This window comes from Cottoperca gobio, chromosome 10, assembly GCF_900634415.1.
Source record: "Cottoperca gobio chromosome 10, fCotGob3.1, whole genome shotgun sequence".
NCBI lineage: Eukaryota > Metazoa > Chordata > Actinopteri > Perciformes > Bovichtidae > Cottoperca > Cottoperca gobio.
In genome coordinates, this window is record NC_041364.1 from 16259167 (window position 1) to 16276551 (window position 17385).

A 17385-nucleotide genomic window follows, 5' to 3' on the forward strand; every position below is an offset into this window, starting at 1 on the left:
TATGTATTGGCCAATTTATTATATTGTGCAAATACATTGTACAAGATATGTCATACTATACTATTTTTAGGATGTCTTTTTACCCTCTGGCCAGTGACAGCCGATGGATTAAGCACACATTTCTTCTATGTAACGAAATACACGTGTTTTTATTTTATTTTATTTTATTAAAAGGGTACCTTAGACTGTATTACAGGCTACCCGTATATACCATTAATGTTTTGTGTAAAAAAGGCGATGTAGCCTAATTCAAGTTATTTAGTAAAATTGTCATTTTCATTATTTAAAACAATATAAGTGGTTGGATTCAAAATCATTACTTTGTTTCTATTATTATTTTTGAAATATTAACCAATTTTCAAATAAAGAATAAATTAACACGAGCCATTAAAACAATGCAGCGCTCTCGCAGGAAGAAGAATCAGAGCTAACCGGAAGTAGCTCTAAACCAATCAGATTTTGCAAAGCGTCCTAAGCTGACGTCAGCCCGGTACCGATGAACAACCGGTAGCGTTGGAGAGAGCTGTATGGTAGCCTGTTGTTTGTATCTTTGTCTGCTAATCCCCTGTCAAACGTCCAAACATCATGCCTTTCGATGTTAGGAGGTGAGTACGGATCTTACGTTAATTCGAGTGAGGTGTGAAGAGACGTTGGCGGTGCTTTACAGTCTGGAGCTCTGGATGAATTAACGGTTGGCAAAGCATCGCCTACTAATGAGCGAAGTTGTAACAGTGTTGATTCACATTTGGCATGAATGGGCTACATTGTCGCAGGTGGGGGTATAGTTTGTGTTGAGTCGGTGGACTGATGCTCAGGTATGCTCACAGAGTTTTTGTGTAGGTTCCTGCCTGCGCATGTGCAGATTTCCTCATCCATCCAAAAATTTGCAAGTCGTGAAACTGATTACAGTAGTGCAATAGTGACAGCTTGTTACATTTGTGTCATAGCTGCATGTTTTACGAAACAGACGTGATGGTCTGGTTTACTCTTATTCACTAATCTGACCTTTGATAATTATCCCAATACACACAAATCATTAGCCACCAATACACATTTAAAACAGGCGATGACCAGTCAGAATTGGGTACACCTGACCTGACTAACTGAACCATTCAACTAAACTATAGATACTTGGACAGCAGGCACAAAGCTAATAGTCACACCTACAGGGCTGTTGAAACTGTCAATAGAGCGCACCCTAATCACAATAAATGACATCCAGTTTGCATCCAGTGGTCACTTCATAATTTGGGAAGTGACAGATACTCAATATTGTTCTGTTAAACTCTTATTGTTGTAATCACATACTCAATCCTTACATTGGAGTGTAAAGTAATAACTAAAGTAGAAGGGCTGCAAACAACAAAAGTATTGAAACAATGTCCATCACAACTTCCCAGAGCCCAAGGGTATATACTTAAATGTCTTGTTTTGTGTGTTCAAACCCAAAGATATTCAGTTAAAATTGATATGACAAAGAAAAGCAGCAAATCTTCACATTTGAAAAGCTCAAAAAGATAATGCTTGGCACTTTTAAAAATTTATATTTTTGCTTGAAAACTGAGTACTACAAGTAATAGATTGATAGATCAATATGGTTGATCGAGTGATGGATTTATTGACTAATGGTTTAAACTGTATGAGGTAGATATTTTATTTTATTTGATCAAGGAGCAGCTCAGTATTGTCATCCTTGGTAATTAGTGAAAGTTGATTTGGACCATAATCTCATCAAAGTATTGAATTTACAGGGTAAGATACTATTCTAATCAATATTGATTGATAATTCTATTGCTACATTTCTGATAATTAATTGATAATTTCAGTCATTTATAAAGCAAAACATTCTAAACATTTTCTGCTTTATTTTTGCTGTAACTCTAATATGTTTAGGGTTTGTTCGGCCCTTGGTAACTGCTGATAACAATGATCGTCATTTGGCAATCCCTGGATACGAACATGAGCTGCCTGTCAAAGTAATCGTGTCTTCGTACAGACCACAGCTGTTTTGTAATGAGAAAATGCGTTTAGCAACAAACAGGATCTGGAATAACTCTCGTTTGCACTACTCCAGTAGATGACATGTTTGAGGGTTGTGAGAGCGGGCGTGTCATGGGGTTATCAAGTGGTCATGTCCTGTTCAGATGTGTCTGACCTGATGCCCTGACCATACAATACCTGCATTGCTTCACTGGAAATAGTTTGATTGACCAACTAACTAGTTGTTCTGAGGTTTCGCCCACTCAGAAATACTGACTTAGTTAGTCACCAGTGTTTATTACACCATGTGCTAGTGTAGCATGTATTCCCAGAATGCTGAGTTGTTTGACGACTGACTATATAAACCACACAAGTAATTCTATTGAATTTTAAAGGATTACATTTGTTTTTATCCTTTTTTCTTTCCTGTGAGAAGGCCAACATGGTGTTGTACATCTGTCATTACTTTCCGAGCCTTGTCTGTGGCACTCCAGTGTGCATTCACTGAAGTACATCTTTAAAAACGGCTCACAAATATGTAGTGTTTCATTGTTTAAGAAGACTTCATTTCTGAGCATTGTAGTTTTTAAGCAGACAGGGTTAATAATGCATTTGTTTCAGGACTTCTTACGGCTGCGGTTTAACACATATTTGGTGTTCTAGGACATATTTACGGCAGCAGAATTGTGTACATACATCAGGCGTGTATCATGGCATTTTTTGGCAAAAAAGAGAAATATAGAACATCTTATCATTTAAAATGTAAGTATTTAAGCCATACTGCTACTCGACTCTTAAAATGCCGTTTGACACTTGATACTGAGACGTACACTGTGGTTAGATGAATGAATAGTAAGCTACGTAAAGAAAGGCTGAGGCTCATGTGTTCTTTACGGCTTGTGATGCGAGATATGTGAGAAGAAGGACATTCAACTCGGTATGACTCATTTGTGACAAGTGGTTTATTTAGTAACAGCCCTTTTTGAAAAGCGGTCGTGTGATGTCAACAGAGATGCTGGTACATCCTGTCCTCACTAATAACAAAACATCTGAGCCCTTTTTTCAGAAAACTGAGCATTGGGAAGTGACGAAATGACGCGTGTTGACTGTAATTCAGGACATTACAAAAAACAACGATGGACCGAGAGGTGAACTCTCGAGTCAAAATTAGTAAATCATGAATACAAAGTGTTCTTGGCGGAGAAAATGAAGTGAAACTGAGTTCTCGTCCAACCTGAATCCGTACATTTTAAATGATGTATTATGTAAGAAATGCACTTCACTGAATGAGTTTCTTCACAAAACAAAACAAGTCATTTTTTGTCCTCATGTCACTTTTAATTTTTTATTAAATTATACTATTAAACTCATGCATTTTAAAGAATGCTTCATGGTATATTTTAAATGCCATATATATATATATATATATATATATATATATATATATATATATATATATATATATATATATATACGGATGGTTGTCATAATTGTTATATAATAAATGTAATCTATTTTCAACTGGTGCAATAATAAAATGCTTTACTGTACTTTTTAGAAAATAAATCATATAGAATTACATTTAATGAGACTGAAGTGTTAAATCTACATACAATTCTAATAAATAAAATATTTAAAGTACTACATATACTGTAGTTTTAAATGTTACTTCACAATCAACACATTTCAATTTCTGCTTAGAAACATTATAGGTGATTCTCATTTGACCAAATTTAGCACAATGTAACACAACAACCAAAACATTATCATAATTCTTACTTGAGTACATATGGAATAATATCAATTAAGGCTTCAACTACTTAATATTTTCATGAGCAATTAATCTCCAGATTATTTTCTCAATTTATTGTTTGGTCTGTAAAATGTCCGTGGCAGTTTCTCAAAGCCCAAGGTGATGTCTTTAATGTCAGTGTCAGTCAAAACCCAAAATATTCAGTCTAATATGATATAAAACAGAGAAAACAGCATTTTCTTCCATATTTGCAGGAATAATTGCTTTGATTCAGTGACTAATGGCTGCAGCTATAATATCAATATCAAGATAGTGCTTTGATGCCAAACTGTTATTTCTGTCGTTATTTCCAACCCTTAACTTCAAGTGTAATTCAGACCTTGTGTCTTGTGTCCAGATATATCCAGACTGTCGGTGGACAGATGTACAGTAACGTCCATCTGAGACTATTTAAAGTTCACATATAGCATCAGTTTCCATCTAACGTCTCGAGTGACCAGACAAGTGAGATTTTGTTTCCTCACTCATATTCTCATTTAGCAGTGGGAAACTGTGACTGCTAAAAATAAGGGTTTGTGATCGTTCAGCAAGTCGTGAGGATCTCTCTAACTATTTATAACCTCATATATAGATTTAGAAAACGAGTCTTAAAGGCAAATCAGCTGTTTGTGATGATTGTGCAGTGTGCATTATCTGATTTTTAAACTACAAATAACTATATTAGTATGGCATGTTTTGTGTGATATAACCAAGATATGTGCAATGAAAGCAATGCATGTGAAAACTATTTAAAGTTACAATCTCTATTTCCTTCTCTTTGGCGGCATCTATGGCGATACGTGGTAACTGCAGGTGTGTTTTTGGATCTTACGCTTGCACATTTTCCTGGGGATGCCGCTATACACACCCGGTTCGTAATACTGCAAATATATAAATATTAGGCTCAATCACCATTGTGTTACCTCCTTCGGTGAGGGATATGACTTAACAGACATTAATTTATATGAGAATCTTCAAGATTATTACTTTAAAGTGCATTTTAATTTCAGAAGAACTCAAGAAGAGCTTATGTACATAAAGTATGTGTACTAGTACCCCAAAAAAGGACATCATATATATCCATAACATATTTAAAATGCATAAAAGGTTGTGTCATAGTAAATGGTATGTTGTAATGTTCTGGTTTGTTATAATGAAACATACTTTAAATGCGTCTATAGTCATAATATCAGAATGATCTCAATATATTTTACACTCGGATTGTGTTAGATTTAAATGATTAAAATGTCTAAATACATATATGATTTATATATTAAGTATTTAATTCAAAAGTTTACTTGCTGGATATCATATACAGTATTTGTACATATTTTGTATAGAGTCATATATTTGTAAACGAGCTCCGTTGTGTCTCTGAGATGCAGATGAGCTCTAAAGTTCTTGTTTCTGTTCTGATCGCTCCTTAACAACATGGATCATGTAATCCTTGAACTGAAGTCAGAAAGATGGACATCAACAAAACTGTACTAGACAACAAAAAAGTTCTGTGGCGAGGATGTGAGGAAAGAGACGCTCCTTCGAAGCTTAACATTCAGGAAGTGTGTGACTAGAAGTTATTCTGATCCTGATACTGAGCTCCCTCCGCTCAGCCCCTCTAATGCTGTCTGCTCTGTATATCCTCACAGGCCAGCTATTAGCACACAGTGATCTAATACTAATGGGACATGGGCGCAGTAAGTTATAGATGGATGTGGATCAGAGAGAGAGAGAGGAAGAGACAGAGGGAAGCTGACTGAGGTGTTTAGGTTACAGGCTATAGATGAAAACAAAGGAGTGAAAGCTGAAGCAAAACAAGAGAAGCAGCAGGGTCGGGGCTGAACAGGAAGCCCTCCTTCCTACTTCCTCCCCCGCCCTGCATCGCATCAGCTGTGGTCATTTCACCGACAGCTCTCGGTAGAAGAAATGTGAACAGATGTGAGTGTTTTGGAAGGAGATGGGGATGGAAGGGGAGTGAGTGTCAGAGCGCCGATGAGAAGAGGGAGTGGGTGGGGTTTGTCAGCGATGGAGTTTGGGGTCGAAAATGTTTTACTGCCCAAAAAGGATATGCGCAAGAACTCCTAAACCTAAATAGTTTTGGTGTTGAGTAGCAGATTTCTTTTACCCATATTGGCAACAACTGTGTTTGATTGGGGCAGGTTGCAATGATCCTCCTCCGCTTCTGATTCACTAATACACCCACAATCTGAAAAGTCAACACGGAAATGTCAAGTTAAAGATTTAGATGAGAAAAAAAACTGAAGCGTTATTCTGTCAGCCTGAACCTTTCACTGCTGGTGTTACTGTATGAAAGTGTACGGTAACAAGAAGATTAAACCATATCATTTGAAGTTGTGTCTATGATTCCAGTGCGTCTCTTTTCACCGACGTTGTGTTGCCGTTGTGTTTTCCTGTGTATATGTTGAGCACCAGGGACCTTTGTTGGGGTCAGGTTACAGAGCACACATTCAAAGGTGTGTGTGTGTGTGTGTGTGTGTGTGTGTGTGTGTGTGTGTGTGTGTGTGTGTGTGTGTGTGTGTGTGTGTGTGTGGCGTGTGGCGTGTGGCTGTCTGGACTTGTTGTGTGTGTTGGCAGTGGTCCAGAGCTAACATTCCACCACTCTTCCGTAATATCGCACTGACTTATGGGTACAGAATGTGCTTCTTTTCTCAGCACGTACTGTTTACATTTTCTTTCTTTTTTTCCTCACTCCCCCTTTTCTTCCTTCCTCTCCTCAGATTCGATATCTACAGGAAAGTGCCAAAAGATCTCACCCAGCCCACATACACGGGAGCTTTCAGTGAGTAGTCCTTCACACACACATCAGGCCCAAATTATGAGCTTCTACTTAATAATCAAGTTTTAGTTGTCCACATGTATGTGTGTTTTAAGATTCATTATGTAAACATGTTTATAATTAAGTTTGGTGCAATAAGGTTCTATTTCCCATTCAGTTACAAACATAAAATACCCTCATTTGGTAAAAAACCCCCAAAAAAGTAGTTTGCTCTTATGACTGAAGGTAACATAATCCTCCTAACATGAGTTTATAACAAATCAACAACACACCATATGACAAGTTGTGGTTTTATTGTTGTTTTAAAACTTCGGTTTATGTGCATATTAAACAGACTAGATGTAATCTTTTAATTTGTAAGAACTAGAGGTGCTAATCCTAGCTAAGTGGCTATTGGCTCTAGCTTAATATTAAAACCCCAAAGTTCTTTTGTCCGCGTCGTATTTACACTTCTGTAAATTCTATAAACGCCGTCTTTATTATCGAGCTTAGGAGGCGCTAATAAGATGGTGGTGTTACATTTGGACGGAGCTAGTCTCGCCGTTAGTCTTGATGCTAAGCTGGCTCTAGCTTCACATTAAGCCTACATACATGAGAGTGGTATCAATCCTCTTATCGTACTCTTGGCAAGAAATCAAAGAAGTGTGTACCCAAGATGTCAAACTATTCCTTCTTAATGTTTCTGTAAACCCTATTCAGGATTAACTTCTCTGCAGTCTCACTAGCTGGGAGCAACGTTTCGCCTTAGTGTCTCAATTATGGTCAAAGTTAGGTTTTAGTTAGGGGGGGGGGGGTCTTTGTGTGAATAAAAAAATAAACATTAACAATAACAAACATTTTAATAAAAAGATTTATTTCAACTGATAGACGTGTGTTCTATCGCATGTTATGCTGCCTTTGACGCCTGCTTTTTAAATGGCAATAACTCATAACTTGACTGAAGAGGTACTACTTACCTGTGGAATTTTACATGCACACTTTTTCTTAGAAGGTAAATAGAAAGAGGTACCAGGCACTACTTTAGGAGGTGGATGTATTGAGGAGCAGTTTAGGAAGGGGAGGAGCTGACAGCTGTAGTTCAAGTGCCTGCCTGTCCCAGCGCAGAGGTACGTTCTGACAGAGTCATTCGGCACAGAGGAAGTACCTGTTCCAGCACAAACTAGTATAGTAAGAATGTTAATAATCACGCTCTGACATCGCCTCAGGGCAGATGTGGAAATCGAAATGCTTTTCCAGTCAAGTCATGTATTGTGTACTACTTGTCATCAATACGTAAGCAGGGAGTTGATTATTCAGGGCTTGATTGAATACAAAAGACCTGATGACACATTTCTTTGGCTCCAGTCTGTCATTTAATGTCATTAGTTAATCATTGTTGAGCTGATGACAGGGTAGTTTAAAATGTCAACCAAAAATCAAACTGAAGTCACAATGAATACGGTAAGTAGAAGGGTTGGGAATCTTTCAGTATCTCTCGGTTTGATTCACAATCCATTCTCCATTCAGTACATAGGGGTGCTACTTTCAGGATCTACTGTATAAGACTGTGTATAACATTATCACGTTTTTATATTTGAAAAACTTAGATGAACGCATTGCAATATTTTAAACACACATGTTTGGAAGTTGTGAATCGATTCAGAGTCTTAAAAGATCAGAATCTCAGATTTAAACCTTCCTGGATGACAAGGAAGAGAAAGGATTTGCTAAAGATATACGCACAGTTTCTAACAATAAGGAACTGGATGGAAGTTTTCCTGTGCACTATCAACACCCTTCCTGTCTCCATCCACTGTCTAGGAGTGAGAGCATTGAGTTGATTTGGATATTAGATGGCGGTTATTGCTTCACCCATGGCAGGTCAACTCACATTTTGGCTTGTGGGGTTGAGAGGCAACAAGATACAGATTCTCCCACTTCACAAAAGGCCAAATATTTGACCCAGTCTGCGTTTGTTATTGCGTTTTAGGGCCACATTACGTTCAATTATTACGGTATTCACTGTGAACAATAACTATGTTTTGGTCACAGTGGTTTCCCTGAACTGTTCTAGCTTTGGACCTAACATATCAATCAGTTGTTTGATTGATTTTCTGTCTTAATATATGTTTGCTGATAGATAACTCTCAGCTGTGTGGGGGGAGATGAGCCTTGGGCAGATGCCGCGCTAGTTTGGGATGTCCCAGACAGATTTGTGGTGTTATTTATCCAATTCTTTGTGTCACAGCTAAAGTAAAATCTGTTAGAATGAAACAACATTTTGAGCCCCTTTCATCCCATGTCTGAGCCCTGGGAAGAATTAGCTTGAGTTAAAAAAAACAAAACACTTGTGAGGTCTTTGTAAATCATTCGGTTTGTCAGTGTTTCCATTACAGACCTGTTAAAGTTCAAAACAGTATTACGCTGATCTTAAGTAATCCCCTTTCAGTATTGTGTGCTTTGAAGTTCAGGAAGAATTACTGTACAAGTCTTGTGATCATCCTGAATTGGTGACCTATGTGTCATAGTGACACTCCCTATTGTTTGTTGGTTAAACATTACCTTATGTAAAGCCTCCAACAGCCGCAGGTTTGGTTGTTATGGCCTGCCAACCACAAGGTCATGTGACTGTGAGATCCTTGGAGACAGTTGTCACGTAAACACACCTCACCTGCTGAGTGAGAGCTTTCTGACCGAGGCTCTCACCATAGACCACAGTTGTGCTGACACAGATCACTTCCCTCCATATGAAATGAAACGGACAGCCTGGTTACATCTCCTTTTTTAAGCTCAGGCTTTATTTAGGCTCAGACTGAACAAAAATACTTCTTATTCAAGGTTCATATTCCTAATTTGGTTTCTGTCTCGCCTTTAGTCAAATCCTTAATGCTTCTTTTCTAGGAGCCATGTTTGGTCTGGGTGATTGTGTGTGAGTTTTGTCCAGGAAACCTAAAAAGAGCTGTTTGTATGACTTGCGCATGAGCTCACCCCTCCCGAAGCAGATATGCCGTAATGGCTGTCTGTTTCGCTTGTATTTAATGTGTAAGTAGTGAAGGAGGGTATTTAAAAACCTGCGTAATGGCAAGCTTAACACCGCCAGTTAAACTACTATTTTAGGGAATTTTATTGCCTCTGTGATTTCATTAATTTCAACATCTTAGGTCAGCCATTCCTAATGGCGGAAACAGCCCGCCCCATTTGGTTTGCATCATCCCTTGAAATGCCAGTGTAATTTTAGGATTAATGTGAAATAAATGCCATACGTAAGATCAGCAGGGACTTTAGTTTAATGTTCATTCTGACTTTCTTCCTCTCTGCCCACAGTTTCCATTCTCTGCTGTGTCTTCATACTCTTCCTGTTCCTGTCTGAGCTGACGGGATTCATAGCCACAGAAATGTATGTAGTGCATCATCAACACTCAAAATAAGAGTGTGTCTTGTAATATCCTGTGGCTGAAACGCACCAATCTAGAGGACAGTTCCTTTTGTTGCCACACTGGCACAGGACCTGCCGTCTCAAATATACAAGACGTGGAGTTAATCATGAACGTCAATGCCCTCATTATGATGTATTCAGCTCGGTCAGTTTTCTGTTTCCAACAGGAAATTGGCTTTGTGCATGTGTCTGCCTCTAGGTGATGTGTAATAAGGGATGACTTGGGTGGGTGCGGGGGGGTGTAGCAGGAAGGGAATGACACTAATTTGGCAGGAGATGAATCCGCGACTGTTAAGCTAGTGTGTCTTGTAGGAGGAGAAAGGAGTCTTTTAAACTCAAGTTGACTTTGTTCCCCCTCATCTAACCATCGTTTTCTCTTTTCTGTCCATTGCAGTGTAAATGAACTGTATGTGGATGATCCTGATAAAGACAGTGGTGGGAAGATAGAAGTGAGTTTAAACATCAGTTTGCCAAACTTACACTGTGATTGTGAGTATAAACATATACACAACTCTTCTTTGCATTACACATGTTGTTGTTTATTTTCTTTTGCACATTGTTTATGTTTAAGCTTTTTACAGTTGTGTGTTTACCCCTTTATCAGACAGTATCATACTCACCACGCCCTGTTATTTAACACGGCATATTGGCAAAAGATAAGTGATGCCCTAGATAAAGAAGTAGTGTTGTGGCATGCTGCTAGATGACAGTAGACTTTAGGCCAGCCTCCGGCCCGTTGTCGCCTCCGTTTGATCTGACGCTGCCACACAGACGTGATCTGAGTTTGAGTTTGCCTCTCTTGGCTCGTGTTCTGTACTTCGATGAGAGAAGTGGGGAGGACGGAGAGCAGTCACTGGTTATTTGATCCTCATGACTCCCCTCAGAAACTATGCCCAATGACACACATTGGCGAGGCTCAGGCAGCACCTGAAAACACACTCGATGCAAAGCGATATCCAAAAATGGCAAAGCTAATAAGTGCTTGTGTGAAAAATGAAGTCCAGATTTCGGCAAGAGAGGCTTTGGCATGCACACAATGCAACAGCTGTTGGCCATGTGTTTTAGACCAGCTCACTCATGGCAGGCCTAAACAAAGGCCGTCTCATCCCGTTTCCAATTAAAGCTCTCTGTGATTGTGTGTATGGTGGTTTTGTTTATTTGCAAGAATTTAAACCTTTTTTGTTTTCTTCTGACATGTGGGGGCCCTCTTAAACATCAGCTCAAACACGTTGGTCTAACCACACTGCAGCTGCATGCAATGAGTAGAAATGTCCTTCATGTGAGTTAATACTGTATATCAGTTTGTTTTCCAGGCAAACAGGTTGTCATCCATTACAAATTTACTTGGAGGGAGAAATCACTTCAGCATGGAAAAGCTGGCATTTCCCTCCCTTTTTACTATTTATCTGCTCTGCTCTGCTGTTCCGGATTTAAACACCGTCTCCCTCCACTGACCTTTACAGATTGCCAGGTCTTGATTTGTGACTTCATGGAAAAGCAGAACCGCGTGTAATAACCTTATAATAATTCCTCTCGCCACCCCCGATCTACTTTACAACACACTTCCAGTTCTAAATGTCTTAAAAAGGACAAACGACCAGCTCAGCCGCACTCGCAGGGGCAGACTTAAATCATGTTTGTGCACTTTATTTTGAGATCTTAAGAGACGGTGTGGGGGTCGAACTTGTCTTGAATGTCAAAGGTCAGACAGACGGCATGTGGAGGTTTTAGCACACGTCCCTCTCTGCACTGCTAGCCAACACAGAGCAGGCCTGCTCTGAAAATAGGCCACTGCCAGTGTGCCAACACACGCTGGCCTGCAGGAGGGGGGTCAGTGAAGGCTACGTGGAAAAACACAGACAGGCAGGATCGGTGGTCTGTTTGGACTTTGTGTGTTTACTCAGTGGGTCACTCGCTGCAGAATCTCTCTTTATTCTTCTCTTCTTCTGTTAATTACAAGAAGTGCTTGTTTGGTTATATGACTGCAGCTAATTCTCATTGTCAATCATTTCTTTGATTAACCATTTCATCGTTTATAAATTGTCTATAAAGAGTCTCAAACATTTGGAAAAATGCCCCTACCAAGAGGACATCTGTTTTTGTCGAAAACTCAAAATATGTTTTATCTAGAATGTTTTTTTGTTTTTTTTTTACATTTATTCATCATTTTAAAATCCTAAACTTCTGATTTCATATATATTATCATTTAAATTTAAATTGTATTGAACTCAAAGATGAAGATTATTGTATAAAACACAGAAAAGCATCAAATGTTATAACAAGAATGAGTTAATCATTAAAACAGTTTATAAATGAATTGGTCTTGCTTGACTACTAAAACACTAAACGTTTGGAAGCAGCAGAAGAAACTGTGTAATATTTGATTCACATTCTTTCTTGTTCACTTCATATTTAATTATCTCCCATGTCTCGTTGTTTCTTCAGTGGTGGGTTTGGACATCCAGGATGAGATGGGCCGCCACGAGGTCGGTCACATAGACAACTCTATGAAGATTCCTCTCAATCAGGGGGACGGTTGTCGCTTCGAAGGGGAGTTCACCATCAACAAAGTAAGCCTCATCACATAGGAGAAGAACCCACACACACTGTATACCTTTTAATATGGCTCAGAGACATTGTACTGTCTTCTCTGCCCAGTAATTACATTATGATGGATTGGATAACAGGCCTGATATTTGTGTGGGTCTTAAGCTCTTGGACTATGTGTTGTTTATTTGTCTTGAGTTAAACATGGAGCCCCCCGTCTGAGACGAATACGTCTTCCTCCTCCAGTCTAAATTGAGTTATGTTAAATGGAAGAGCTCTGGGGTGGGCTTCTGTTACATCTGCAGTCTGGGCCCCGTGTAGCCCTGTTTGCCCTGCTGCCATCTTTGTGCGTCAGTCTTTCCACTCCATTTAAAATGATTAACCCAGCAGTTGTACATTTAACACTCTTTCTTGTGGAATATTTGGAAATATGTGAAACGTGTTAAAGTGGATTGTTCTTCCGGAGGACAGGGGCCATTTAGTTTCCAACCAACTGTGTGAGTGTGTATTCCCACTTGGTCATTAGTTAACTAAATGTGTTGCAGGTGCTAACCTAAGCTCACCTTTCTGTGTGCGTGTGTGTCTTCAGGTACCAGGAAACTTCCATGTGTCGACACACAGCGCTACAGCGCAGCCCCAAAGCCCAGACATGACCCACAACATCCACGTGCTGGCATTTGGAGAAAAGCTCCAGGTCAGGACACGCACTAAAACACACCCTACCCCCCCCAGGGGAAGAAAAGTGGATTCAGATAAGATCTACAGTATAAAGGCTGAACACGGATCTCTTTTGTCTCTTTTGTCACGCAGGTACAAAAAGTACAAGGAGCCTTTAATGCTTTAGGAGGAGCTGACAGGCTGTCGTCTAATCGTAGGTACCCACACACGCTGCACATGTGCTCATCATAACCGCTGTGTGACTTTTATGTAAGGCGTGGGGATGATGAAATGAGACGCCTAGTGGACGTTTATCAAACCAAAATGGAACCACAGCTGGACACTGCATCTCACATGGAAAAGCTCCAGCTAGTCACGTCATGATCAAAACTACACGATGTTTGGACATGTGTTGTTTTTATCGAAATAACTTTGTTTTTCTCTTGCAGCTCTGGCGTCACACGACTACATACTGAAGATTGTTCCAACAGTGTATGAAGACCTGTCGGGCAAAAAGAGGTTCTCCTACCAGTACACGGTAGCAAACAAGGTGCCGTCTTCCTCCTATCTTCCATCTTCTCCTTTCCCTCTCACCTGTTAGATCCTGCCCTCTGTGTCGTGTGTTGTTGTGCACATGTCGGGGGCAGCAGCGTGACCATCCCGGCATATGGCCGGAGCATGAATCGCCGCGTTAACTTGTGCACTCACCCTGAAGTGAAAGCTCGCCCCTAGTGACTGGAAATGCTCCCTAGATGTCAACAAAACCATAAACACACTTCCTAGCAGTGCAGGTCAGCTGTGCAGGAGGATCTGAGCAGAATATAAAACCTCTAAAGGTCCAGCTGAGGCACGCATCAGTGCATTTTTCTTTTTCTTTTGGTGGATTTGGATGTTTTTTCTGCAGTAATGTCATTTATATAAACTCGCATATATCCATGTCACTAGTAACACACTTCATCCCTTTCATTCTGCCAAGATTCATTTTCAACGAGTCATTTATGACTCTATCTGAAAGCAATTTCATAACGACTCATAAACACCCCCGCCGCCACTACAGATAAGAACGAAATAACAGATTGCTCTAAATTGATTTCTAAACATAATGGGATTTATTACATCGATTTCTCTCGCCAGGTGCAGCTCCGACACATTACCAATGATTACGCTCTATATATTACTATTTTTTATCCCATACAGGAGTACGTTGCTTACAGCCACACAGGCAGGATCATCCCGGCCATCTGGTTCCGATACGACCTCAGTCCGATCACCGTGAAGTACACAGAGAGAAGACAGCCCTTCTACCGCTTCATCACAACCGTGAGTTCATTCTCATCGGGACTTTGCCGGAAACAAAGAGATCTTTGGACTAAAGTCTTCAAATGAACTCAATTTAGTTTAATTCAAGGTATTTTAAAGGTCTTAAATGCAGTGAAGACTGTGCTTTCAGGCTTTAAACATAATTGTAAAGCTGCAATAACAGTTATTTAGCTGCTTAGGGGCAGAAACAAGCTGTGAACACAACACATGATTAGCACCTTTTATGTTTATATTGTGAACTTGTTAGCAAACTGTTAACACTTCCACCCAGTCAAATAAAAGCTCAAAGGAGAGTTCATAGTGGACTTACATACATTGGGTGGTTGGAAACAGGACTCCAGGTAAACGCTAATGCTGCGATGTGTAGCAACTTAATAAGCTAACAATATGTCAGCTTGTTGTTAATAAACATTTCATTTAAAACATAACTTTTCTTTTTGAATAAGAAATCTAAATGGTCTCGCAGTATGTCTCCGGAAACTTGTTGGGACTAATACTGTCGTCTTTCACGTTTGCTTTTATGATTTTGCATATCTTCTTTTTCTTTATTGGCCGCATAAGAGGGCTTTTGAAGTCTTAAATTCAAAGAAATTGTTCAACATTTTGGGAATTATGCTCCTTTGCTTTGTCTCTGAGAGTTTGCTGAGAACATGGTAGATCAGCAGCCGGTCAGCTTAGTTTAGCATAGAGCCTGGAAACTGCCAGCCCAGCTCTGTCCCAAGTATAACATTTTGTAAAACTAATATTTCTATTACGTCCTGAATTCCTTTTTCTTGTCTCAGCCTCCTCCCCCCCACCTGACCTTGTGGTTGAGGAGTTTTGGCTGATCCTGTAACTTACCACCTCACCAGGAGGGTTTCCTGCTGACTGATCATGCGGTCAGGATTAAATTGGCTGCCTGGCCGATGAGCTACACTGTTATTTGTCTTTTGAGTTGTTTAGGTTTATCATGACTTAAGGCATGGGGTAGGACATGACTGTGCTCATAGTGTGATTATGAGTCATAGTTTAAGATTGTGAGTCAAGCTGCGGCAGGACCCTTTGCTGGATTCCAGCACATACTGAGGTGTCGCTGTAATGTATTGTTATGATTTCAATGTGATTAGAAGCAGCTTCATATTGAGACATTCATACCGAGAGAGGTCCAAGCTTTTAAACTGAGTGACTTGTTTTCCGTAGATCTGTGCCATCGTCGGCGGGACGTTCACAGTGGCAGGAATCATCGACTCCTGTATATTCACAGCTTCAGAGGCCTGGAAGAAGATCCAGATAGGGAAAATGTCATGAGGACCGCTCCCCACCGCTCCCTACGTCTCCCTACGTCTTATTTATAAGTGCAAAGTTAGCCTGTTAGCTACATCCAATCCTGCTCGAACCCCTCCTTCCTTTTTGAAGATTGTATCATCGCGACCACTGGAAGTGGCTCCGGGCGGCACTCGATCTAACTACCAGGCTACACGGCTGCGTCTCAGTTATTGAAGCTCCTCTCCGGCTCCGTCTGCTCTGGTGACGTGTGGACGCTGACGATCACATGACCGCTTCCTCTGTCTTCAAAGGAGACGGGAGAGGAGAGGAAAGCTCTTTTGTTACTGTTTAGATGAAGTACTATGTGTCAGGATTCAACCAGTATGGGTATTTGAAGGCTGCACTTAAAATGAAGTAAAAAAACAAAAACAAAACACTAAACAAAAAGATGATCTTTGTATTGATATTACATTTTTTTTTTTAAATGGTGCCAGCACCATGTTACATAAATCTCCACATATATTCAATCATAGGGAAGTTTTCAAGTTATGGCTGAATGATTTACAAACGAGACATACCTAAAGGATTTTTTTTTTTTTTAAAGGATCATTTCTGCCAGTTCAACCAGTATGTCGGTCTAACCGTACTGTGTTTGTATCCCCAATACCCCAAGAAGGAATTTGATTGAAGTGTTCGAGTTTATTAAGCCTGTGCTGTATATGATACTGGACTGAACTTTAAAGTGTTTCCGTAAGTCACACTGTCCATAAAATGTTGCATCATGGGACATACTTTTCCCAGCACATCTTATTTTTATCTCCAGTATTCAAACTGTGCCTTTAGGTTAACTCGTACACCACAGAGCATTATGATCATGTGTTTGTTTCAGTGGCTGCCACTAAAACCACCGTTACAACTTTCTGTGCAGATTCACTTCTTTCAATACAGTGATCATTGTTTAACCTTTCAGTCAATTTATACCAAACATTTCATCAACGTCCCAGTTTTGATCTTCACCATTCCGTTTGAATTGCAAAAGAAATCCAGTGAATGTCTTGTGTGTTTTTTTTTTTTTTATGAAATCAATTGATTTATTTAGATTCTTTTTTTTAATTTTAATTTTTACACGGTATGTGAACCTGTTTACTTATTGAGTTATGTCATTAAGTCATGAATTGTAAAGGTTTGGTTTTGTAAAGGAGAGAACTTGTAGGCCAAGATGTTTTTTCCTCTTTGGTCATTTTTCTTTCTTTTATACTGTTGAATAAAAGACGTCTCTGATGGACAGTGATGATCACGCCCTCAGAAACGGGTCTTTCTACTGTTAAGTTGAACTACTTCCTGTTTCGTCTCAAATTACTCTGTAATGCTACGTGTTCCTTAAGTAAAGGTGCCATAGAAACCATTGTACGCATTATTTGTTCAGGTTTGGATTAGCTGGCTGCCATTGAGGCTACATATTGTACTGACTTTTTATTGTGTTTATTGTTTTTTTTTTAGGTTTACAGATTGATTCAATGCAAATAACGTTTTTGTGTTTTACAAACAAAGGAGCCAAAATATTATTTTTTTAATTTAATGGGTTGGTAATGGTTTAATGGATTTAAATTAAGCTAATTTTATGGATTTAAAGCT

General features: G+C 39.5%; 1 protein-coding gene across 1 annotated transcript; it reads left to right on the forward strand.

The window, feature by feature from the left end:
- The first annotated feature begins 431 nt into the window (after positions 1-431).
- ergic1 (endoplasmic reticulum-golgi intermediate compartment 1) lies at positions 432-17156 on the forward strand. Its single transcript, XM_029442273.1, has 10 exons — positions 432-605; positions 6508-6569; positions 9870-9942; positions 10376-10470; positions 12427-12551; positions 13118-13222; positions 13339-13399; positions 13635-13735; positions 14383-14505; positions 15685-17156. The coding sequence occupies exons 1-10, from the start codon at positions 586-588 to the stop codon at positions 15790-15792; spliced, it is 873 nt and encodes a 290-aa protein (XP_029298133.1). The 5' UTR covers positions 432-585; the 3' UTR covers positions 15793-17156.
- The last annotated feature ends 229 nt before the right edge of the window (positions 17157-17385 follow it).